The sequence below is a fragment of the Sapajus apella genome, unplaced genomic scaffold, assembly GCF_009761245.1.
Source record: "Sapajus apella isolate SASKATOON/1434 unplaced genomic scaffold, GSC_monkey_1.0 scaffold45, whole genome shotgun sequence".
NCBI classification, from domain to species: domain Eukaryota; kingdom Metazoa; phylum Chordata; class Mammalia; order Primates; family Cebidae; genus Sapajus; species Sapajus apella.
In genome coordinates this window covers 9,208,480-9,234,951 of record NW_022436985.1, presented here as the reverse complement: position 1 = coordinate 9,234,951, position 26,472 = coordinate 9,208,480, and the positions used below count along the sequence as shown (strand labels likewise).

Genomic DNA, 26,472 nt, shown 5'->3' with positions numbered 1-26,472 from the left:
GTTGTGTTTCAATCATTTTTGCTTTTTACTGGACCCAGAAAAATAGTAAAATGATAGTCTGTCTAATTCCTGGATATAGGAAATGAATTTTAAATTTTATTAGATTTTTTTCTTTATTAAAATAATCATATGATTAAGATAATCAGAACTTGTTATGTAATATATTATTCTGATTTTCTCTTTTGGTTGGCCTGAGCAAGAAGATTAACATTACCTTAAGGTTGTTTGTACTCAACAACCTGTTGTTACTAGCAACAGGTCAGTGCTGCCTTCCATTCCCTAGGATAAAGCAACGTCATTTTGCTTCTTTGTAATTTTAACCCTTCAGGTAAAAGGAGGCAAATTGCATCTGATTTTTTGATTTTTTTGGAGTCTAGGTTTTTAAAAAATACTTTCTGCTTCATTCAGAATGAATGAAGCAAACAAAAGTTGAAATAGCCTTTTTTGTATATTTTTAATGTTATATTGAAGTCTTTTATCCTTTCTGGGAGATAGTAAAAACCTGATATTATATTGAGGAAACCAAAACAAGATAGTTTATTTAATTTCCTTTGTTCTGAATTAAAGGCCACATTCTTCTCTCATAATAGGAATGGTAAACATAGGGAGGGATATAATGATGTCCATTTCTCCATTTCGTAACAGGAGAGAAGGACTGAATTTCCAATCACTGTCTTTGTCTTTCATGTAATAATAATAGCTAAGAATTATTCAGCACTTACCATGGTGTGGACACTATTCTAAAGGCTTCATACGTATTTATCCATTTGCTCTTCATAGTAACCCATGAGGAAGGGACTGTTCCTATTCCCTTTTGTAGATGAGGAGAAACGGAGCACTGAGCATATTCGCTGAGTTGTCTAAGGTAAATTACTAATAGGAGGCAGAGCTGGGATTTGAATAAGGCAGAGTACTGAGTCTTTTATATATTTTTTTGAAAATACTGTTTTATTAACACCACAGTGGTAAACAACTTTAAGCTTATATTTCTTTATAGATCACTGGCTCACACACAATTCAAAACCCACACAGAAGCTAAGAGTCTTTACATTAAATATATTCTTCCTAAAAATCCTTACTGTATGCCAGACTGTCCTCAAGCAGTAAAATTTGATTATGCACCATTTTATACTTAATATGTCACATTTACATAGCAAAATAATGAAGGCACAGCTAATACAAGCAAACTTAAACCCTTTCTACTTCTGAGCTGGGGGTAGGGGCACACACTTAGATTAGTTCTTCAAGTATATATTTTTTCCAAACATTAGCTTCAGTGAAGAGTTCTGATGATTTTCACAGCTATATCCTAAAAGCTACATAACAGAAAGACATCACAAAGATCAAAGTACATAACTGGATACACATGCTTTACAGAATTTGCTACATTCTACATCTCTTCAAGTAAATTAATACTTCTAAAATGCTAGGTAAATGATTTAATACTTAAACATATTTGGGGTTTTTTTTTATGTCTTTGTAAATAGACACTAAGAAAACACAAACGTGAGATTATAACTAATGAATACATAGGTTGACAGTATTATACAGGTTTTATACCCTCCTTCTTGGAACCATGTTGTTTCTCTAAATTCAAATACTCAGAACATTTTTCAGAACTTGAAATGGCAGTTTTCCTGGCCTTATTAACAGTGGTGTCATGATCTCCCATTGCAGTCTTCCTCAATGCCGTCAATCTCCTGTGAAGTGTAAAGCTGATGTCTGCGTTACAAAAGTAAAGTCTCAAAGATGACGTTTTTCTTGGGTTCTGCCTTCTCTGCACTGCGAAATGTCATGAGTAAAAAAATTTAAGAATTAAGCATTGAGAACGTGTTCAGTCTTGGCTTGGATGTTCCATGTGTAGTGTATGCTATGTGATGAATGGATTTCAAAGTGATGTGCTTTACCTCGCATCTACTAACACCCTTTATAAACCTCAGTCCTCAGAGAAGAGACCATGAAAACATAATTTTAGGTTTAATTCGGTTTTCTTTAACACCTTTTGATATATTTCTTCAAAATTAGTCAAATTTGAATCGAGCTGGCCAGGATCTAATTGTTTCAATTTAATCTATTTTAGGAATGTCAGAATAAATTCACATTGTATTTTGGTCAAAAACCTGAGCCTTTTTAAGTCCACCAATATTCTGGGAAAAACAAAACCAGGCTGTTTCCTTCGTGGGCTTTCTCTTCATCCATCTCTGCCCCCCTTACTTCTTGGCGTCATCAGGCATCTCGGCGTTGGCATCGTCATGTTTGGCCCCCGCGGCAGCCTCTGCCGCAGCCTCCTCCTCCTCCTCCTCTTCCCCCTCTTCCTCCTCATCCTCGTACTCTTCCTCCTCCTCCTCCTCCCCCTCCAAGGTCCATGCACACCCCTCCATCTCGCCGGTGAGCTCTTGGATCTTGGCGAGCAGTGGCTTATAGATTTCATTATACTTTCTTTCCAGAGCCTGAAATTCCTTATCAAATTTGGCTTCTATCTTATCGCATCGCTTCTGCAGCTTTTTGAGGGCCAGGACTCGGCATTTCACCGAATTAGGCAGGCTCTCAATAAAGTCATTTTTCGGCTTTGTGGCATTCTCCGCAGCGGTCTGAGGCTCCTCAGCCATCTGACCAGCCGCGCCGTCAGAGTCACCAGCCGCGCTGTCACAGTCTCCACCCTGCGCACCGCCTTCCGCCATTACCTCCTCCGCCGCTGCCTCCGCAGCTGCCGCCGCCGCCTGGCTGGGCTCCGCGGGCCCCTGGTTTTCCGAGTCGGCCATGTTAGAAGAGAAGGCGCAGAGGTCTAGCAGTGCTCCCGCAGAGGCCCTGCACCCGAGCTGGTCAAGAGAGATCTAGCGGATGCGGCAAGCGGCGGTGACGCGCGGCCGCGGGGCTGACGTGAGCCGCGGCCCCGCCCCCGGCCTTCGCGGCATTTGACTGGCTCCCCGCTCTCAGCTGACGGCCGTGCGCTCATACTGCACCAGATTCCTCCTGTTGCTACCCTGCCGTCTCCAGGGCTCTCCACACCCGCCTGTTAGAGAGACATCCTGTTCCCAGTCCACCCATGTACCACCCCCTGTTGAGCTGGGCTGGGAGTGTCCCTGGCTGCCCGAGGCGCTTCTTCAGGAACTGCATCGATGGCCTTAGCCTGTTTTCTGTGTGCTCCTCACCCCCCTTCCAGGCCCTGCTATAAATGCCAGTACTGACGTCTTAGCTATCATCTGCATCTCTCTGTAGCTGGCGTTTGATCACCTCTTAGACCTCTCCAGTCAGTGGAGGACGGGCGAGATTGCTGCATTTCCACCCCTTTGGGGATCTGGGGTGCCTGTGTGTGGATAGGGCAGCCTACATATACAAGCCCTGTACCTGTCCGTCCACCCAACACCCCTTTGGCCATCCCACACGCCAAGAGGCACATATCCTGGTGGCAAGGTCATTTCACAGCAGGATGCCTCTGGAAGCAGTTTTGGAGCCATTTGGGTAGGAAATTTCAGAGCTCCCGGTGTCCTGGTATGTGTTCTAGAAGATTCTACAGAATCTTTGGCCTGTGGGAAGGACTAAAGCTTGAGGAGGGCTGATAAAAAGCAAGCCTTTCTAAAGCATGGGGCCCCTCTTAGCTTGCTTAAAGCATGTGTTGTCTGTCCCACCCTGCTGACCTTCATCTTCCCGGCCTTCCCCCCACACTGCCTGCTTCCCTTCCTTCCCCACCATCTGTTTTCACACCTTTCCGCCATACCGTCTTCTTCCCTCCCTCCTTCACACCTGCACTGTCTTATGCCCCACGTTCTGCCCATCTTCTTACCCGCCTTCCCCACTCACTGCCTTCTTCCTCATCTTTCCCCTGTACCGTCCTTTTCCCCACCCTCCTCACCCTCTTGTTCCCTGCTCCTCACCCTCTTCTTCCCCACCCTCTTTTCATCTTCCCCACCCCCCACCCTCTTCCTCTCCACCCACCCAGCCCCACCCTCTTGTTCCTCCCCTGCTCACCATCTTCTTTCCCATGATCTTCTTCCTGACCATCTTCTTTCCGAAGACTTCTTCCGCACCTTCCCCCATCTTCTTCCCCGTCTTCCCCCATGATGATCTTCTCCACCTTCCCTCCTGCACCATCTTCTCTACTCTGCTCACCATCTTACCGGCTCACTGTCATCTTCTCCACCTTCTTCCACTCCCATATATCATCTCTTTTGATGGCTACAGCCACCTTGAGATTAGGAATGATGTTTCTCATTTTACAGATAGTAAACTTAGAAGCAAATACAGTGAAATCATCTTATTGCCATGTATCCGTTAATTGGCAGATTCAGGGACAGAAAATAGGTCTTTTGACCCCTGTAGTATGGAAGTTGTGACAGACTTTAAAAAACCCAAGTTTTGGTTAAATTCATTTGACTAACTTATCTTGCTTAAAACATCTAGGATATGCTCATATTTCAAGATTTTTTATATTCCTGTTTCAACGGATCTTAAAACTTAGACTATTATTTTTTAAATTCTGGCTTATTGTGGTATAATTTTCATAACAGTAAAAGTCACCCTTTTAAGGGTGCTTTCACAAGCAAATACAGTAACGTAAGCCCTGTAGTAATCAAGATATAGAACAGTAAATTGCCCCCTGAAAGTCCCTCATGGCCCTTTCCCAGCACCCAGCCCTGGTGAGCACTGAGCTGTTCTCTGCCTCAGTATTTCTGTTTTATCCAGAATGTCAGGAAAATGGAATCATGTGAATATAGCCTTTTGAGTCTGGCTTTTTTCACTAGCAGAGTGGATTTGAGATTCATTTATGTTGTTGTATGTGTTAGTAAATTGTTCCTTTTTATTATCGGGTAGTATTCCCATTTGTGGTGTTTCCAGTTTTTCATAATAGGGAATATGCTGTGATCATTCATCTACAGGTTTCTCTATGAGCATGGACTTTTATTTCTCTTGGGTAAAAGTACCTAGCAGCGGGATTGCTGGGTCATATAGTAAATGTATGCTTAACTTCATAAGAAGCTGCCATACTGTTTTACAAGGTGGCTTTAGTCTGTTTAGTGTTGCTAAAAAGGAATACCGGAGGATGCTAGCTAGAAGGTTCAAGATTGGCCACCTAGATGGCGACAGTCTCAGGCTGCTTCCTGAGACTATTGAGCTGTTTCTACCAATGGTCTCTTCAGGGAAATCCAGGCTTTTTCTATCAAGCTCCTCAAAACTCTTCCAGGATCTACCTATTTCCTAATTCCAAAGCTACAGCTACATTTTTAGGTATTTGCTGCCATGTGGAACCCCCGTCTACCTCACTTATCCACTGTATTACACCATTTGTTGGTTAGTTATTGGTGTGGATGGTGAACATGTAAAAAGTATCTGCTTAGAGGAAATGCAGTAATTCAAATGTAGCTTTATGAAGTATTAAATGAAGATGATAGATAAGTAGTAAATAACTGTCTTCATGATGTGAAGTTTTAAAGTTGTTTTAAATCTAAAATACAAAAAGTACATAGAATAAAGTGACAAACATTTGTATATATGATCCAGAGTCAACAGGTATTTGCTTCAGTTTTTTAATAAAAGAAAAAAATTACTGATACCGTTCAAATTCTTTTTGTACATACCCTTAATCCCATTCCCCTCTTCCCATCCTTCTTTCTTACACAGATAAAATTCATATGAATTTGATATGTATTTTTTCTTTTTTTACTTTTTATAATCATGTATATTAAAACAGCTTTTTTTTTTTTTTTTTTTTTTTTTTGAGACTGTCTTGCCTTGTCACTGAGGAATAAGTGCAGTGGCATGATCATGACTCACTGCAGCCTCAACCTCCTGGGCTCAGGTGACCTCCCACCTCAGCCTTCTGAGTTGCTGGGACTACAGGCATGCCCCACGAGGCCTGGCTAATTTTTTGTAGAGAACGGATCTTATACCACGTTGCCCAGGCTGGTCTCAAATTGCTGAGCTCAAGCCATCTGCCTGCCTTAGTCTCCTAAAGTGCTGGAATTATATGCTTGAGCCACCGCATCTGACCAGACAAAGATCTTTTTACATTAATGTCTTTCTTTTTAAAAAGAACACTTATACCTCTTACATATGCATCATATGTATAATTTCATAATCATAAGCAAAATCTCATGTCTATAAACAATACGATAATACTAGCTAACACTTACAAAGCAACTGGTATACACCAGCCTTGATTTAAATACTCTTACATGTATTCACTCATTTAATCCTAAAGCAGTCCCATGAGTTATCTACCCTTACTTTCTCCATTTTACAAACAAGGACATGGACGCATGGAAAAATTAAATAGCTTGCCCAAGGGTCACAAGCTCTAAGTCACGGAGCTACTTACTACGTTTTATAAGTAGCATTGTTTTAAGTGTTAAAACACAGCTTACATAAATGGTGTCATATTTGACTGAACATGCAAATACTTGATTTTCACTTAGCATTGTTCTTGAGATTCTATTCATTTTGCTAAGTATAGGTTTAGTTAATTCCATTAAAGTGCTCTGCTTTATGGTTTCCATCATGACTCTACCATCTTTTCCTTGTCCATGCTCATATTAATGGATATTTAGTTTCGTTTCTCTAAATTCTCCATATTACAAGACAATGCTGCAGTAAACTTTGCTGCACTCATCTTCTTGTCTGCACGTTAGCATCTCTCTGCATTACCCATCTGCTAGCACAGAATCGTAGTCAAGGGGTATTTACATTTTCAGCTTCTCTAGATATTGACAGAATTTCCCCCCAAAATGTTTATGTTGAGGTTCACAGTTAACATTTCCACTTGTGAGAGACTGAATGTACCTACGGACGACGACCGGGGCATATATAAAAATGGAGCTGAGACCCACAGTCTGCAGCAACCTGCCCAGGAAAGCAACCTCTTCTCTACAACAAGCAGCCCAGAAAGCTAGCCTGCTATAAGTCAGACTCGCAGGGAGCCTGATTGCCATGTCTCTCTCAATAACTTCTGTAATGGTGGTCCCAAATAGGACAGGATGTGATTAATAACCAACAACTTCCCTAATTTTTGTTCCTACTTCCCAACTTAGGACCAACCAGAGAAAGCCAAATATGTACCCTTAACCAGTCACATAGGATGCCTGCTTCTAGTTAGCCACCTACAGCTTCCACAGGCTGGCATCCTCCAGTCAGAGGGTACCTGATGCCTTCCCTGTTTCCATTGTAAAGCTTTTCCACTCCTCTACTTGCCTTTGAGTCTCTGCCACAACACAGTGACAGTGGCTGACTCTCTTGCTATAGCAGCTCTGAAAAAATAGCGTTTGTTCTTCTCATTTGGTTGATCTTCATTTATTTCCATGGTTGCTATATGTGATTCCCATCATTTCCGTTTATCTTCCTACCAGCTGCCTATAAGGTTTCCATCTTCTCTACACCTTCACCAAATTGATACTATCTCATTTTAAACTTACACCAGTCTGATGAGTGCAAATGACAGTTCACTCATCTTCATTTGCATTTGCTTGATTATTAGTGAGATGGAGCCATTATTTGAGATGATTCTTTCCAGGGGTAAAGGTTTTATAAATAAGGAGTTATAAAATTAACCTTTTATAATAGGTGAGGATACAAATATCAAGTGGTTTAGCTTTATTTGTTTCTGAGGATAGGGAAAGTGGCCTAGAACTGTTATCTTAGACTTTTTAAGTAGAAAAAGACATTATTTTTTTCCACACTAAATTTTAAGCAGGACTTTAACATGACAACTGGAATACTTCAGGTAAAGTCAGTAGTACAGCCTGCTCCCCTTCCTGCCTGGCTCATCTGCATCACCTGAGGCACTTGGTAGAATGCTAGGGCTGGGGGTGGAGAGGGAGGAGAGGAGAGCTGGTAACCTATATGATGCCTTAGGATGCCTCCTGATGAGAGAATTTGATGAAATTCCATTTTTTATCACTCCCAAACTCAGTGTAGAAGTGTAACTTCTTTGGCTTTACAAGACTTTGAGCTAAATGTATTTGATTTCTTTTGTGTTCTGGCAGGCAGGAATTTGTGGATGCTTACGTGAATTATGTCTTCCAACTCTCAGTTCATGAATGGTACACAGCCTTTTCCAGTGGCTTCCTAAAGGTGTGTGGTGGCAAAGTACTTGAGCTCTTCCAGCCTTCAGAACTGAGGGCTATGATGGTGGGGAACAGCAACTACAACTGGGAAGAACTGGAAGAGGTAAGCACAAAAGATTCTTCAACTCCTTTAACTCCAGCAAGGCAGCAGCAGCAGCCTGGGGAGGTATTCCCAGAGCCTGATCCCATTCCAAGCATACTGTGGTGGAGTAAGATTTACAGGTGTCCTGTATCTCAGCACTTATTTCTTGGCCTCAAGTGTAAATGATATATAATGTCTATAATAATATTCTTCTAAGAAACATTTTTTTCTTTTTGTCTTTTTTGGCCAGACTGCCATCTACAAGGGAGATTACTCGGCCACACATCCCACTGTAAAACTATTTTGGGAAACTTTTCATGAGTTTCCATTGGAAAAGAAGAAGAAGTTTCTCTGTAAGTATCAGTAATCTCAATATGATATTTGTCTACATTTTAGTCTTACATACAGTATAGGATGATATGCTTCACAGCTGAGGCTTCACTCATTTAAATGGTAAAGACTAGGTCATTCACTATATGTATGCTTTTTGTCTTAATGATATCTCAGGCACAATATAGATTGTTAATCCAGACCTGTTGCCTAACAGGAGGGGTTTCATGAAAGGAAGAAAAGAAGCATCTCACTGATTTTTCTTCATTGGGATATAATTTATATACCATACTCATTTAAAGGGTATACTTCAGTGGTTTTTTAGTATATAGAGAGGTGAAACTATTACATAGTCAATTATAGAATACGTTCATAAGCTCAAAAAAGAAACCCCATACCTATTATCAGTCATTCTCCATTTCTTCCCAACTCCCCTACCAGTCTTTCTGTGGATTTGCCTATTCTGGACATTTAATATAAATTGAATCATACAATATGTAGACCCTTGTGACTGTCTGAATGACATTTGAGAAGGGTAATGATACCTTTGGAAAGGAAAATGAATTCTGATTTACATGAACAAATTCAACTTTTTAAAAATAGCTGAAATATTTCTCAGCTTGTGTTTGTGTGTAATCAGCATCAGAAATTAGCCAGTGCATAGTATGGAATTTTAGTCTTATAAAACCAAAACACAGGGTTTGATAGGCAGTCTATTTTGCTTTATAAGACTGAGCATATATCAGTCGTAACTGAGGACTTACTCCTAGATTCTGCACCTCACATGGGAGCAAGGATGAGAGGAAGTGGAGATCTTACACAAGAAGTCTTAGAAAGACGACCACTTCTCCTCTGCCTGGTTGCATTGGCTATTGAGAAGCAGTGGTAGAGCAATTGAATGACAGGTTAAGGCTGGCCAAGTGAGCTTGTAGGACTGTGACATTCAAGAGAAGCCTGCTAATGGTCTTGAGATTGTCCTAGAAAAAGGAGTTTCTGTTCATTGGACTTATGGAAATGTTTGTTAATTCTGGAGATTTTAGCCAGAAAGTTTATGTATCACAGCCTCAGGAAATGGCAGGTTATTGGAAAGTGCTTCTTAACTAATGATTTTCTTATAGTAATTTCCAGCAGTTCAACTGTGAGAACGTTACTCAGCACTAGAAAACAAGGAAAGACAGCTGGCTCTCTTTCTCTCTCTGTCTCCCTCTCTCTCTTTTGCCAAGTCACAGTGCATGTCACAAGAGTGAAATGTCTAACGTAATGTCTGGGTCAGCTCTTCTGGTTTAAGAAAAATGGAGACATGGAAAGGAGAGCAAATAGATCCTAAATGGAATTCCATAGCCAAGGTGGTACAGGCATCAGGCACTTGAGGTGAGAGGAGACCCTGAGGTCAGAGACTTCACTTTTCTTCCTGGTTTCCCCTGAGATCAGCTCCTCTTTTCCTATGACAATAATTCCTTCCCTCTTTGATTTTGTCAAATCCCCTAAAATTTAAGAGGGCATACATTTGCCTGAGGCCTTTTTTTTCTTAAGGGCATCTGAGCATCATTCCACAGGATACATATTGGCACATACATGCAATTGTACTTCTCATGCAAGCCACAGGGTGTCATGCCTTCCTCTCCTGTTGCTAGAAGGACCTCCGAGATCCATTCTCCACTTGCTTAGCTGCTAATGTCATTTCTTGTTCTTCCCAGTGTTCCTGACAGGCAGCGATCGGATTCCCATCTACGGCATGGCCAGCCTACAGATTGTCATCCAGTCTACAGCCAGCGGGGAGGAGTACTTGCCGGTGGCCCACACTTGTTACAACCTTCTTGACCTCCCCAAGTACAGCAGCAAAGAGATTCTGAGTGCACGGCTGACCCAGGCTCTTGACAACTATGAAGGGTTTAGTTTGGCCTGAGGCTCCTCAGCTTGTCCAAGATTTCCCTTCCTTCCTCAATGTCTACATTGAGGCCTATACAGAAAATCATGGGGAGTGATTTCTATTTTTTTATTGTCTAAGTGGATTGGGACTTTTAAATCCTGAGCCTGGTTGATGTATTTCTGGGATTGTATAGCAGTAAACAACCTTTTTGAAAAATTAGGGGTTGGGGATGGGGTAAAAAATTGGCACTTGTATGGGAGGTGTTTTTGTTTTTTTTTAAATCAGACTACCCAGTTTTCCTTGCACTTGTGAATGTGTTGCACTCTGCTGGATAAAATGGCAGTGGATTTTTAAACTTTCATTTCCCAAAAGTCTCTCTCAGCCTGATCTTTTCTTACAATGCTTCCTTGTCCTTCTCTTAACTTCTCATTCCTCTATGAGAATGATTTTGACTGATCTGTCCTTTCTTATCTGCGCATGCAAGAATGTCACCTCCCTCTGTACCCTTGGAAATGCCCCTGGCTTGTTGCAGCCCTCCTTTAAACCAAAGGAGGAATGGACTACTTCAGAAACTCCCAAGTCCAAAAAGCTGAGTCTGGGTCCATCACTCTGGCAGAAGTCCTAAGAATTTATGGGAGCCTATATAAACATATCTTGCTTTTAAAAAGTTCTTGAGGGAATAGCAACTTTCCCATGGCTGTGCCTATTTCCTAGACCTTCTAAAGATGTGCAGAGCAGCTTAGCATTCATTGCAGCTGAACCTAATTTTGTTTCTTACTCATCATTGTCCCTTTGACAATAGGGTTAATTGATTGACCCACCACTCCTTCCATTGTCTTGCTTTTGGAGCAAGTTGCATTAACTGTTTTGTGTCTCTATATTGTCCAAGGAAAGTAGAAATAATAAATTCTTACCCTTTTTCTATTACCTTATATCGTCTACCACTTTCTCCTTCCTCCCTTATCTTGTTTTCTCCTTGTGCCCTGCTTCCTCCCTGATTTTCCTTTTGTTTCTTCATTTTATCCCATTCTTTGTTACTTGACTCAGTGCTCCCTTTCTCTCCTTCTAGTGGATGCATGCAGCCTTTTTTTCCCCGAATTTTTATTTCAATTTCAAAATTTTTACTCAGATTTTTTTCCTCTTCCCTTATTGCTGAGACTTAAGGACATTCTTTATTATGAACCTTTATCACATTTGAAATGTTTGTTTACAGTGGGATTTTAGGGGGGATTGTGTTTAAATCAAATATATGTATTTTAAAAATAATGACATGCTCAACCTTCCTCATCATGGAGTAAGAAAATTCTACATGATTAAAGAACCCATGTAAGTCTAATTTTAAATTCCTAGTACCTAGAGAAAATACTTATTTATATAAAATGAAGTATTTATGAACTGTGATAAAGCATCAAATCTTGATGAAGGATTGTAGATTTTTGCTTTTTCTTTTTGTTTTTTAAAACCTATTTCAATGGGTAAATTGGTAGTTTTTCAGTCTTTATAAATACAGGATTAAAAATATATATACAGTTATATGAAATGTTTATTTTCTATGTGTGTGCATATACTTCATTATGCAATAAATTTGGTGTTTTAACTTAAAACTTTTCTTATTGTATTTGCAGAATGGATAGCTTGCTTTTAGTAGAAGCATTAGGCCATATACGCAGATGATCTGATAGAAGATCAGATTTGATTTCCTCATAAGAAAATAGAACCAAGTGCCACAGAAATGGAGAAGAAAGCAGATGCAAGGAACAGATGGCACTGAGGAAGAACGGGGTTTCTGAAGGTTGGGATTGACGAAAAGGTGTTTCTCATGAAGAGGGAGGCTTTAGCAAGGGCTGCTGGTACATTGAGGCATATGTAGGCAAAAGCCAGGAACAGTTTGAAGGGAACATTGGAGGAAGTAGGTGAATAATGGTAAATAAGACTTGGGAGAAAGAAGGTAGATAGTAGCCAAGTGGGATTTGTTTTAGTGTTCAGAACCTGGGGGTGATAAGACCTGAGCCTGATCTTAAGAAGGAAAATGTGGATGGTCTAAATCTGGAGGTATTTAGGTGGAAAAGACTGAAGTGGAAAGACAGCAGCTGAGACAGCAGTGATAGTGGCGCAGCAGAGCTAGCGAAGAGTGCCCGAGGAGAGGTAGGGGGAGTGAGTGGAGGGCTAGGAGCCTGCAGGGAGGAGGAGGAGCTAAAGGTGGATCAGAGACTGGTCCATTTAATGATTGGTGATTGTTAGCCCACTTAAGCACACCAAAAGTGTGTGAGACACAGCAAAAAAAAAAAAAAAAAAAAAAGTATTTTAAGTAAATTGGTAAAACAAGTAAATGTATTGTTTTGCCAGATTAAAAAGATGGTTTAAAGGTGATAAAGAGAATAGGAGTTTTCCATTAATAAGCTCCATTCAACAAACATTTAATAGTCTACATAAGTGCTATATTTGCGGGGGGGAAAACCCCCACTACATTTAATTTTGCACAGAAATTGCCAAATTATTTTAACTAACTTTGAGGCCTCAGAATTCTTGTCCATAAAATAAGGAGATTGGATCAGATAATTTCTAAGGTCACTTTGAGGTCCAAAATTTTATAACTCCATTACTGAGAAAATGTCTGAACACAGAAATACCCAGTGCATATATCTAAATATTCGTTGCATGAAGGAAATCTTGTGCTGCTTCTAAAACACTATGATATTTCTGAGATAGTTTCCTTTTCCCCTTCATTACTTAATGCTTTAGAAGAGTACATCTTCTGCATAGGCATTTCTGAATTTGCCTATACACCTACCAACCTTCCCTCTCCTGAAAACTTTCAGATGCTTCTTCATTGTTTTAGTCATTTGCCACTTTAATAAAATTCTTTGGCAACTTTATTTTGGTGGGTAGGGATCAAGGACAGTGCAATGAGGCAATTTGCAAATTCTGATAGTTCCATCTACTCCGTGTGAAAGCTTCCTGATGTTTTATATGGTACTCATTAATCCAGAGACCAGGGGTTAGCTAACTATGGCCCATGGGCTAAAACGGTTTTTACGTTTTAAAAGGGTTGAAAAACTTAAAAATGGAAGGATACATGACAGAGACTGGATGACCTACAATGCCTAACATATTATCTAGCCCTTTACAGAAAAAAACTTCCAACACTTATGATCCAAGACTTGAAAGAGTCACAGGTAACAGAGTGGAACACATTCTTGACGTGTTAGGAACTTGAGTCATAATTTGTTGTTGACTCAGAACAAGTGTTTGGGGTTATCGGCCTCAGAGGTAAGAAAATAAAGTTTTAACTAAGATTAACCCACAGAAGTTGATATTAATACTAAGGTTTTGACCTAATAATAATGAACCTGTATAAATTGTGTGCAGTGTGCCAGTCCTGGGTGAGATCCCGTGCCAACATTTGCTGTGCACTAGCTATTTTAATTGCTACCACCAGGGTCCTCTTGGCTCTGCAGTTTACTAGCTGTTTGGCCTTGGGCAGATTTCTTAATCTCTCTGTATCTCATTTTCTTCCTCTTCAAAATGGGAACAGAAATAGTGCCTACCTCATCAAGTTGTTTGAGGGTTAAATGTACTCATGGAGAGCATACAGAATAGCGCCTAGCTCATAATAAGCTCTCAGTAATTAGAATTACCATTATTTTCCCAATTTTTCACATGTAAGAATTAATGTTTAGAGAAAATAAGTTGCTTATTATCACAAAATAGTGGGACCCAGACTTGACCATTAATCTCTGTTATGCGCAACTGCTAGAGATGGCCAACCAATTGGACGGAGGCTGCTCAGTAGCCAAATAAAAAGGAATGTTGTGATGTGGCAGGTAACTTCTTTGACCACATATCTGCAAAGACATCGCACTGAGTGTGTTTTGCTGCCAGCGTACAATTCAGTAGTGATCAGTGCAGTTCTCATGTTGTTTGCAGTGGGTCTCAAGTGAAGCTGGAGGTCTCCGCTGGTAGTTAGTCACCAGGAGCCAGGTATGCGTAGCGCCTTGCATTGCATAGAACAGTCCCTCTTTATCCTGCCCAGATGCCAGTGGGCACTGCTATGGTCTGAATGTTTGTTTTCCTCTTAAAATTTATGTGTTGAAACCTAACCCCCAAGGTGATGGTATTAGGAGGTGAGGTCTTTGGGAGGTGATTGTATCATGAGAGCAGAACCCTCATGAGTGGTATTAGTTCCCTTATAAAAGAGAACCCAGAGAGGTGCCTTGCCCTTCCTACCATATGAGGACACAGCAAGAAGGCACAGTCTGTGAGAAGGTAGGCCTTGCCAGACACCACCAGTGCCTTGATCTTGGATTTCCCAGCCTTCAGAACTGTGAAAAGTAAATTTCTGTTCTGTATAAGTTACCTAGTGTTTGGCATTTTGTTATAAGCAGCTTGATTGGACTAAGACAGGCCCTTTTGTAAAACACTGAGAGAGGGATGTGCTTTATACCCTTTTGGGGATCCTTCTCTGTAGAATTCTTTTTTTCAAAAGACTAATTTTTTTCTTTTATTAATAAATCTTTTATTTTTAAATAACATTTTTATTGGTACATAGTTGTACATATTATGGGGTACTTGTGATATTTTGATACAAGCATACAATGTATAATGATTCAATCATTAAATTAGGGTAATTAGGATATCAAAACATCTATCTTTCTTTTGTTGGTTACATTCGAAATCTTTAGCTATTTTTAAACATACAATAAATTATTAATATATCCACCCTTTAGTGCTATCAGACACTAGAACTTCTACCTTCTATCTAACTGTATTTTTGTACCCATTAACCAGCCTCTTTTTATCCTTCTCCCCCTAGTATTTGCCCAGCCTCTGGTAACTATCATTCTAGTCTCTACCTCCATGAGAACAACTTTTTTAGCTCTTACATATGAACGAGAACATGCAAATATTTGTCTTTCTGTGCCTGGCTTATTTCAGTTAACATTGTGACCTTCAGTTTCATCCATGTTGCTGCAGATGGTAAGATTTCCTTCTTTTTTAGTAACTAATACTCCCTCGTTTTTATAGACCACATTTTCTTTATTCATCTGTTAATGGATACTTAGGTTGAGTCTATATCGTGGCTATTGTGAACAGTGCTGCAACCAACACAGAAATGCAGATGTCTCTTTGACATACTGATTTCCTTTCTTTTGGGCATATACCCAGTGGTGGGATTGCTACATCATATAATAGATCTATTTTTAGTTTTTTGAGGAATCTCCATACTGTTTTTTATACTGGCACTAATTTACATTCCACCAAAGGGTATGAGCATTCACCTTTCTCTGCATTCTTGCCAGTGTCTGTTATTTTTTGTCTCTTAGAGGACAGCCATTTTAACAGGGATGAGATGGTATCTCACTGTGGTTTTGATTTTCATTTCCCTAATTATTAGTGATATTGAGTATTTTTTCATATACCTGTTGGCTGTTTATATGTCTTCTTTTGAGAAATGTCTGTTCAGATCATTTGCCTATTTTAAAATCACAGTATTTTTACTCTTGAATTGAGTTCTTTATACATTCTGGTTATTAATCTTTTATTGGATAGTTTGCAAATATCTCCTCCCATTTTGTAGGTTGTATCTTTACTCTGTTGTTTCTTCTGCTGTGCAGAAACTTTTGTGCTTTATGCAATCATATTTATCTATTCTTGATGTTGCTGCCTATGCTTTTGAGGTCTTACCCAAAAAATCTTTGCTCAGACCAGTGTTCTGAAGCCTTTCCCCAACGTTTTTCTTCTAGTAGTTGGATATAATACTTTCAGGTCTTAATTTATTTCATCCACTTTGATTTGGTTTTTATATATAGTGAGAGGTATGGAATCTAGTTTCATTCTTCTGCATATGGGTATCCAGTTTTCTCAGCACCAGTTGTTGAAGAGGCTGTCCTTTCCCCAATGTATGTTCTTGGCACCATTGTCAAAAATGAGCTGCCTATAAATGTGTGAATTTATTTCTGGGTTCTCTATTCTGTTCTATTGGTCTGTGTGCCTGTTTTCATGGCAGTACCATGTTGTTCTGGTTCTTATGGCTTTGTAGTATATTTTTAAGTCAGGTAGTGTGATGCCTCCAGCTTTTTTTTCTCAGGCTTGCTTTGGCTATTAGGAGTCTTTTGTGGTACATATGAATTTTAGAATAGTTTTTTTTTTATTTCTGTGAAGAATTTTATTGGTATTTTAATAGGGATTGTATTGAATCTGTAGATTGCTTTGAGTACTATAGATATTTCAATCCTTGACCATGGGAAATCTTTCCATTTATTTTTGTCTTCTTCCATTTATTTCATCAGTGTTTTATGTTTTCATTATAGAGATCCTTCACTTTGGTTAAATTTATTTGTGGGTATTTAATTTTTTTTAGCTATTGTAAATAGGATTGTTTTCTTGATTTCTTTTTCAAATTGTTAGCTATTGGTGTCTAGACATGCTACTGATTTTTGTATGTTGATTTCGTATCCTGTAACAGTACTGAATTTATCAGTGCTAATAGTTTTTGGTAGAGTCTTTAGATTTTTCTAAATACAAGATCACATTGCCTATGAACAAGGATAATTTGGCTTTTTCCTTTCCAATTTGGAGGCTGCTGCATTCTTTTTCTTTCCTAATTGCCCTGGCTAGGACTTCTAGTACTGTGTTGAATAAAAGTGGTGAAAGTGGGCATCTTTATCTTGTTCCAGATCTTTGAGGAAAGGTTTTCAGTTTCCTCTTATTAGCTGTGGGTTTGACATACATGTCCTTTTTATTTATTTTATTTATTTTTTTTATTTTGGAGACACAGTCTTGCTCTGTCACCTAGGCTGGAGTCTAGTGGTATGATCTCGGCTGACTGCAACCCCTGCCTCCTGGGCTTAAGCAATCCTCCCCTGTCAGCCTTCCAAGTAGCTGGAACTACAGGCATGAGCCACCAACACCCAGTTAATTTTTGCATTTTTTGTAGAGACAGGGTTTTTTTACATATATGGCCTTTATTATTTTGAAGTATATTCCTTGTATACCCAGTATTTTGAGAGTTTTTATTATGAAGGGATGTTGAATTTTAGTGAATGCTTTATTCAGCATCTGTTGAAATGATTATATGGTTTTTGTTCTTGATTCTGTTAATGTGATATATCGTGTTTATTGATTTGTGTTATGTTAAACCATCCTTGCATCCCTAGGATGGATCTTACTTGATCATGTGAGATCTTTCTAATGTGTTGTTAAATTTAGTTTGCTTGTGTTTTCCATGAAGATTCCTAGACCGGGGGAGATCGAACATTCACCTCCAGTTCCCTCCTTCACCAGCAACCGTGGTGAAAATCTCTGTGAGTAGCACTATGCCAGCTTAGGGGAAGGGGTGGCACAGTGTGAAATGACTGTTTATCTTACGTGTCATGGCTTTTCTCAATTCTGTGTGCCTAGGTGATTTCTCTGCTTCTCCCTGAGTTCTGGTATATTCAGGGTGGTATTCTTGTCTCTGATGGTTTCTAATTGTATTTTTGTCAGGGGCGTGATGCTGGGGATTGTCTGTTCCACCATCTTGCTAACTTCACTCTAAAACTCTATTTTTGAATAATCTTATATCTATAGAAAAGTAGCAGAAATAATGCAGAGTTCTTTTATTTTTCACTCAGTATCCCCAAATGTTAACATCTTATAGCACCATAGTATAGTTATCAAAACCAAGGAACCAATATTGGGAAATTACTATTCACTAAACTTCATACTTTGTTTTGGATTTTACCAGTTTTTCCACTGAGGTCTGTCCCAAGGTCTGATCGAGGATCGCACAGTGCATATATTTCAACAGGCTTTTAGTAAATATTGGGATTCAAGGCTTTGCCTCGGACTAGATATGAGAGTGCAAATCATCTCTGTCCCTCTACCTCCCTAGGTAGTCATGCTGTACAATCTTGGGACACAGGGTAAAGTGAAGGCCTCTCCAGGCAGGCAGGTAAGTCATCAGGCCACTCCATGAATTTGGGAGACCATGAACACACAGACGGGCCCTTCCTCAGCAAGTAGCTCTGTGTTTTCGGCAGTAGGAATAAGCAGGCACTGAGGCTTCAGTAATTGGCAAAAAGCAGAGCTTCCTGTGGGAAACATAATTTGAATAAGGAAGAAAAAGGAGATTTGTATTATATAAGTTTGACTGTCTCTAAAGAAAGTTAAACTTTATTGCACAACGACTGCTTCTTTCTTCTTCCTTTTCCTCCTCCTCCTCTCTTCCTTCTTTTTCTCTTTTCTTCTCCTCCTTTTTCCTTCTCCTCCTTTCTCCTTCCCTTTCCTCCTTCTCTTCCTCCTTCTCCCCATGCTTTTTCTTCTCTTTCTTCTCCCCTTCCTCCTTTTCATTCTCCTCCTCCTCCCAAATTTTTTTTTCCATGGACCCCCCTTTTTTTTGAAAAGTTTTTTTTTTTTTTTTTTTTTTTTTGCTTAGTATCTGTTCATTTCTCCCAGAACCATAGTTTGGAATTAATGGACAAACAGTAGCTAACCAGATGATAGAGATTAAAGTGAAGGGAGGGCATACACTTGAGTAGCAAAATATATTTTTAGTGAAACGCGTTGAATAGAATACTTCATGTTAGGGTCAAGTATCAGAGGAAAAACAAATACTGTTGTTAAAATCAAAGCTACTCTTCAGAATTTCATCATTTTTTTTTAATGAGAAACATATGTGTTGGTTGTCTTGTCATCTTTGACTCTCAAAATGTAACCAAGCAACTTTTAAACCAGTTGTTATGTCTCTAAAGTACCTAAGATTGTGATGCCTACATGCCTTTAACTGTTAGTAGCAGAGATTGCATGAGTTATAAGTATTCTGCTCTGTGAAAGCTCTCCATTTTTGAGGTGCCTTTGTGAAGTATTGATAGGAACCATTCTTGGGCTCTACTAACAGCCTTCTGTTGGGGAACAGGATATCACAATGCTGACAGGAGTTGGTGATAAGGAAGAGGAAAAAGAGAGCAGGTTCTTGTGTTCTTCAGAAAAGGTGAATGTTATCCTGTTGATTTTGGACCAAGGGAGTTCTCCAGTGGGAAGTGACACAGAACCTACCACAGTGCCTTTCTAATCCAGGTTTTTGGTAATGAGTGATGAATGCATCCTATGAGAGCAGAGCCCTGTGGAGTGGGTGGCAAATGTTGCTCTCCGACTACAGTTCTCTGCATAGGATGATAACACAGACTGCTTCAGATGCAGGCAGGGGCTGCTTGTCCACACTGATCAGGCATTGATTTGCATTAACATCTGTAGTGCCTTTTACCTGTGCAGTGAGATACTAGGATATGCAATAGAATAGGTGCTGGAAGAGGCATCCACTATGGGCAGACTCTTTGGATCTGTAAAGCAGCCTCTCCCATGGACTAGCCAGTGTGTACTCCTTATGTGTAGCACCAAGAAAATCCAGATGTCATTTTTTTTTTTTTTTTTTTTTTTTTTTCCCCTCCAGAGTGGCTGGATACTTGGCAGGGTGCACAATCACATGGTCTTCAGATCTTCTAAAAGCTGATTTTCCTGGGCCTAATCCCATGAGAGCTGGAGACAGTCTATGATAATTACTGATTCAGCTCCCACTGGTGTTGAACTTACTGAGAAACTAAGAATTAAAATACACACCCACACACCCTCAGATGGAGCCAAACACTAAACCAGATTAGTCTTTCGTGGTTACCTTTCCTTTAGGATTAGGAGGATCAGAAACCAAGAGCAGATTCTGAAACACTGTAACCCCATTCCCCACTGGGTCATAAGAGGCTGGTGCTCTTGAGGATGAAGGTCAGCAGCAGGTGCCAAATAGGTGCTGGCTTGTGGTCCCAGCAGGGCTGGCCTGCCACAGCCCAAGCTTGTTTCAGTTAAAAAAAATGGGTCTCTTGACCTTTCATGCCCGGGGATTCTCCGGACCTCAGATGTTTGTGAACCGGGTTCAAGGACTCTCAAGCAAGTCACTGGCAGATTGGAGAGAAGACTTGGAGATTCTAAGTGTCTGAAGCAATGAGAGGAGGGACACAAAGTCTCATTCAGTGAGACTGCAAAGTCACCTGAATGGGAAAACTTGCCCTATTGCTGGACTCGGCAATGACACCTTCAGGTTGTTCCCTGTATGGGTTGATGACGGAGTGGAGGACTCTGGGTCCCTTCTTAGTGTCAGCCTTGATGGAATTTAGTATGTTGCTTAGGAGCATGCCAAAATCAGAGCAACTCCCTTCCCAAGGGATGTTTAGTTTTCAGTTGTTAAAAATACACCCTGAGACAGAAATTTCAGGACACTTAAGTGACTTAGAAACCCATTCAGAGGTTACTCCATTCCCTTCACAAAACTCAGGCATTTCCATGTTGGTCTCAGCTGCCATCTCAATGGCTCATTCTTTCTGTATATCAGAGCAAATCTGGACCTCCCAATATGTTTTGGGGAGAAGTAGGCTTAGAGGGGTTTGCCCTGCTCTGTGAGAGAAGGAGTTTAGCAAGCATTAATTTTTCTAAGAAAGTGGCATAAGTTTTGATGTGATTTGCTGGAGAATAGTAATAGTCACAATTTATCTTATTCCCCCAAGAGAATGGGATGATGTTCCCATGGAATGTTGCTTATCCTGCTAGCAGTAACTTGTATTCTCTGATTTATACAAACAAGAAATAGAGGGTGATGGTGGGGGAAATGATACCAGGAAATAGTTTTTTGCAGGGATTTAGAATGTGTCACTGGGCTTCAAGATAGGAAGAATCTTTGCCTTGATGCTGATGACGGTAACCACCCCACCCACCATCATCTATTAAGGATTTACTGTGTGGTCACTTTATAGTCGTCTAAGTAAATTTCCATAATTACCTGATAAGATGGGTACCACTTTTCAGAAAAAGAAACTGAGATTTCTGGAGGGTAAGTAACCCAGATAGCACAGCTGGGCCACCTGTCTGCCTGTCAAGCATCAAGACAGCATTTGGCCTCTGCGGGTGTTGTCACATGTGCTGGGCTCTGTCATTAATTGGTGGAGCTGCTTATTTCCACAAACACCTAAGATGCAGTATGCACCCTCTGTTTCAAGTGAGGTCCTTGGACCAACAGCATGGCAGCAGCTGGCAGCTTGTCCTTGACGCAGAACGCCAGGCACTCCCTGGAGCTACAGCATGAGATCCCCAGGTAGGCGCATGTGCATCCAAGTTTTGAACCACACTACTCTTTGCCACTACGGAGGAACATATCCTTTACTCTCCCTCCCCTTTGTCTCATCTTGTCTGGTAATTTTAAATTATTTAAAAGTAAGTTATAGAAAATCATACTGTCTCAAAATGGCTTACCAAGAAATATTCAAAGCTTAGGATCAGAAGCTTGAAATGAAGATTTCTATGTATCTTTGAATTGTTTTACAGAAATTAAAAAAAAAAATCCAGACATCTAAAAGATGATGATTTTCAGAATTCATAATAACATGGTGTTCTTCATGGTGTCGGGACCGAGTTCTTGCTGAGGTTTGCACTGGGCTGTGTCCCCCAGGCAGCTGCAACACAGCACAGAGCCACCCTTGCCATCTAAGCCTTGCCGCTGGAGGGCAAGAGGGAGGACCAAGCTGTCAACAGCCCCAGACCTGCCAAGCCCCATTAGTCTGTGTGCCTGCCAGGATTCTAAAACTCCTTTTGGGAATTTTGACTTTTACTGAATTGTGAAATTCTGTGTATATATAGCCTTGGTGAGCTGACCCAGTCAGGGATGACTCTGATACATTTTGTCTTACAAGATTCAGAATCCAAGGCTACAGGAGGTAATAAGGCCATTGGGAGGGCCTGCCTCTCCTTCTCAGCTCTCCCCACCCCACAATGTGTGGGTCTCCATTCTGAGATTTCCATTCAGGTATGTCACAGTTCTGCAAACTATGATAGGACTAGAAGTGAACACATTGTTGCAGGGATTCGGAGTGCATCAGGCTTTGTAAATAGGCTGTGGAACCCGGGGTACCTGGGCTTGTATTGCTTTCTGGTCCCTCAAAATGGGGAACATCACAATATTGAAGAAAATGAGAGTCACTAAATACAGCTTGCCATTTCTGCCTGCATTTTATTCTTTGGAGCCCAGAGATACCAAAATTATTCATGGTGAGCTTGTTTTGGCAGAACAGCATTAATTTACATCTGTGTTAGCAGTACTGCATTTTTGTACTTTGAAGTCAGACAGATCTGGATTTGAATCCTAGTTTTAGCACTAGGACCTTACTCTAAGACTTTTTAAAGTTCAGGCTTAGCATATTTTTAATGCCACTTTTTGTCATTTAGAGGAGGTAAAGCAGCACATAGCTTAAGGACACTGCATGCCTACCCACCATGGCAGCATGTGTCCCCAGCTGTCAGGTGGGACATGGACTTCCTGATGCCCATCTCCTGAGACTGTTTGAGGCCTGGCCAAGGACAGCAACAGGTGGTGCAAAGGGCAAGGTGCTCCCTCCACATAACTGAAATGTGCCTTTCTCCAGAGCCTCTCAGTTTTCTGGTGGCCTGATTAGTTTCAGAATACTAAATGGCTAATGTATTTATCCATTATGGCCTCATTGACTTTGGAAATGTACTTAATTTTTAAAACTTTGCTTTAGTGCCTTCATTTCTGCACTCCTCCAGCACTTTCTATGAATTATTTTAAAGGCAACTGAGCACAGAGCACAAGCCCATTTTTCTAGCTACAGCATGGACATGCCTGAAGCACACGCCCAGCTTGCATCACCTTCCAGTCCACTGCCTAGAGATAGAACAAAAACTTAATGCTCAGGAGGCTTCTGAGAGGCTCCAGGGAGTCGCTGAATTCCTTAAAGAAGGGAAAGGTCAGATCCTGATCAGGGCGACACTGTCAGTAATTCTAGAACTTTCACAGGTTAAAATATTTTATGTTTATACAAAAGAGTCATGTATAAAATGTTTTTTGTTCAGTTTACGTATTTAAAAAGGACTGTGGTAATTTCAAATGCTTTGTGCTTACATGTCATGTAAATATTGTTAGAAGCCCCTTTTTTTTTTTTTTTTTTTTTTTTTTACAAAAACTGCTTGTGGAGATTTTCATGACTGTATAGGTGTTTTCAGATGGAGGATTTGCCAAACCTGTGTTGTGAGGTGCACACATGATCTCTGCTTGGGAAAAGTGGCCAGTGCCACCGTGCAGTGCACAGCATTTGTATGTGACTCTGGTTTGGTGTGTGCTGTGTTGGTCACCACTTAAAGTAGAGCTAGTGTGCACAATTTGAATATATAAAAATTTGAAAATATGTTTAGCTAGTCTACTCCTCAGTACGTTTTGACTGTCAAGTGGAAAAAAGTAAAAGGAAATTAATGAAGGAAAGGAAAGCATCAAAAGATGAATTCATCTTTTGACTTTAAACTGGTAGGCAAATGGAAGAATTATCTTAACAGCTGACAACATCCTAGCTGGTAATATTAAAAAACTCCAATTTGAAATTTGGTCTTTCACAGAAATTTTCCCTGAGTTGGGAGGTCACCAAAACTGTGCTTATTTATTTTAAAGCAGCACAGGACAAACTTCTACCATCTTGGAAAACTTCTAAGCAGGCCCTTATCCTAAATCTTGCACCTTCATGTCTTAGAAAGTGAACTCTGGAGGACTGCTGGCAAGATGGCCAAATGGGAACAGATCCGGTACACAGCTCCCAGCGAGAGCAATGCAGAAGGCAGGTGATCTCCGCATTTCCAGCGAGGTACCTGGTTCAACTACTTGGGACTGGTTAGACAGGGGGTGCAGCCCAAGGAGGGATATCTGAAGCAGGGTGGGGTGTCACCTCATCCGGGAAGTGCAAGGGGCTGGGAACTCCCTCTTCTAGCCAAGGGAAGCCATTAGGGACTTTTCCCAGCACTCTGGCCCAGATACTGTGCTTTTCCCACAGTTTTCACAACCTGCAGGCCAGGAGACTCCCTCTGGTGCCTACAACACCAGTGCCCTGGGTTTCCAGCACAAAACTGGTGGCTGTTTGGGAAGACCTCAAGCTAGCTGTAGTTTTTTTTTTTTTTTCTTTTCATACCCTAGTGGTGCCTGGAATGTCAGCAAGACACAACTGTTCACTCCCCTGAAAAAGAGGGCTGAAGCCAGGGAGCCAAGTGAACTGGCTCGGCGGGTCCTACCCCAATGAAAACCAGCAAGCTAAGACCCACTGGCTTGAAATTCTCACAGCCAGCACAGCAGACTGAGCTACACCTGGGACTTTTGAGCTCATTGGGAGGAGGGGTGTCTGCCATTGCTGAGGCTTAAGTAGGTGGTTTTAAACCTCATCTGTGTAAACAGAGTTGCCGGGAAATTTACACAGCAACTTGGTGGAGCCCGCAGCAACTCAGCAAGGTGTCTGCAGGCAGACTGCATCACTAGACTCCTTCCTCGCTGGGCAGGGCATCTCTGTAAAAAGGCAAGAGCCTGTTTGGGACTTATAAAGCTCCCACCTTTCTGGGACAGAACACCTGGGAAAAGGGGTGGTTGTGGGTACAGCTTCAGAAGACTTAAACATCCCTGCCTGATACTCTGAAGGGAGAAGCGGATCTCCCAGTGCAGCCTTTGAACTCTGATAAGGTATAGACTGCCTCCTCAAGTGGCTCCCTGACCCCTGTGTATCCTGAGTGGGAGACACCTCCCAGCAGAGACTAACAGACACCTCATATAGGAGAGTTTTGGCTGGCATCTGGTGGGTACCCTTCTGGAATGAAGTGACCAGAGGAAGGGACAGGCAGCAACCTTTGCTGTTCTGCAGCCCATGCTGGTGATTCCCAGGCAAGCAGGGTCTGGAGTGGACCTCCAGCAAACTCCAGCAGACCTGCAGCAGATGGGCCCGACAGTAAGAAGGAAAACTAACAAGCAGAAAGAGTAGTTTCAACATCACCAGAAAGGACATCCACTTAGAGCCACATAAAAAGCTCACCAATATCAAAGACCAAAGGTAGATAAATCCATGAAGATGGACAAAACAAGTGCAAAAAGGCTGAAAATTCCAAAAAACAGAACACCTCTTCTCCTCCAAGGGATCACAACTCCTCACCAGCAAGGGAACAAAACTGGACGGAGAATGAATTTGACGAATTGACAGAAGCAGGTTTCAGAAGGTGGGTAATAACAAATTTCTCTGAGCTAAAGGAGCATGTTCTAACCCAATGCAAGGAAGCTAAGAAACTTGGAAAAAAGGTTAGACAAAATGCTAACTAGAATAATCAGTGTGGAGAAGAACATAACCTGATGGAGCTAAAAAACACAGCACAAGAACTTCATGATGCATATACAAGTTTCAATAGCCAAATCGATCAAGCAGAAGAAAGGATATCAGAGATTGAAAATCAACTCAATGAAATAAAGGGAGAAGGCAAGATTAGAGGAAAAAAAGTGAAAAGAAATGAACAAAGCCTCTAAGAAATATGGGATTATGTGAAAAGACCGAATCTATGTTTGATCAGTGTACCTAAAAGTGATGGTAAGAATGCAACCAAGTTGGAAAACACTCTTCAGGATGTTATTCAGGAGAACTTTCCCAACCTAGCAAGGCAGGCCAACATTCAAATTCAAGAAATACAGAGACCACCAAGAAGAGCAACCCCTACAAACAACTCTATGCACATAAACTAGTAAACCTGGAAGAAATGGATAAATTCCTGGACACTTGCCTCCTCCCAAGCCTAAACCAGGAAGAAGTGGAAACCCTGAATAGACCAATAACAAGGTCTGAAGTTGAGGCAGCAATTAAGAGCCTACCACCCAAAAAAAAGCCCAGGTCCAGACGGGTTCACAGCCGAATTCTACCAGACATATAAAGAGGAGCTGGTACCATTCCTTCTGAAACTATTCCAAATAATCCAAAAAGAGGGAATCCTTCCCAAATCATTTTATGAGCCCAACATCATCCTGATACCAAAACCTGGCAGAGACTCAACAAGAAAAGAAAACTTCAGGCCAATATCCATGATGAACATAGATGCAAAAATCTTCAATAAAATACTGGCAAGCTGACTGCAACAGCACGTCAAAAAGCTTATCCACCATGATCAAGTAGGATTCATCCCAGGGATGCAAGGCTGGTTCAACATACGCAAGTATATAAACGTAATTCACCACATAAACAGAACCAAAGACAAAAACCACATGATTATCTTAATTGATGCAGAGAAGGCCTTTGACAAAATTCAACAGCCCT

At 40.8% G+C, this 26,472-nt stretch overlaps 2 protein-coding genes and 1 long non-coding RNA gene across 8 annotated transcripts in view; 2 read left to right on the top strand and 1 right to left on the bottom strand.

Moving 5' to 3' along the window:
• Positions 1-11,943, top strand: part of HERC3 (HECT and RLD domain containing E3 ubiquitin protein ligase 3) — a 115,208-nt gene extending 103,265 nt beyond the window's left edge. For 4 of the 5 annotated variants that reach the window (XM_032239856.1, XM_032239852.1, XM_032239854.1 and 1 more), the window contains 3 exons: positions 7,977-8,160; positions 8,390-8,492; positions 10,167-10,534. In XM_032239856.1, coding sequence (XP_032095747.1) covers positions 7,977-8,160; positions 8,390-8,492; positions 10,167-10,375 — 496 coding nt within the window. In that variant the 3' untranslated portion in view covers positions 10,376-10,534. Of the gene's footprint in view, positions 1-7,976; positions 8,161-8,389; positions 8,493-10,166 lie in introns of all 5 variants that reach the window. The other variant, XM_032239851.1, reaches the window with a different exon arrangement.
• Positions 930-3,237, bottom strand: NAP1L5 (nucleosome assembly protein 1 like 5). Its single transcript, XM_032239857.1, has one exon. The coding sequence runs from the start codon at positions 2,760-2,762 to the stop codon at positions 2,211-2,213; it is 552 nt and encodes a 183-aa protein (XP_032095748.1). The 5' UTR covers positions 2,763-3,237; the 3' UTR covers positions 930-2,210.
• A 5,359-nt stretch (positions 11,944-17,302) lies between the features above and the next one.
• Positions 17,303-25,318, top strand: LOC116524526. Of its 2 annotated transcripts, XR_004257375.1 has the most exons (3): positions 17,303-18,272; positions 19,169-21,455; positions 23,896-25,318. It is a non-coding gene; the product is annotated as an uncharacterized LOC116524526 (long non-coding RNA). The 2 variants fall into 2 exon arrangements; XR_004257374.1 differs by lacking the exon at positions 23,896-25,318 and having other exon boundaries at positions 19,169-23,727.
• Positions 25,319-26,472: the final 1,154 nt, after the last annotated feature.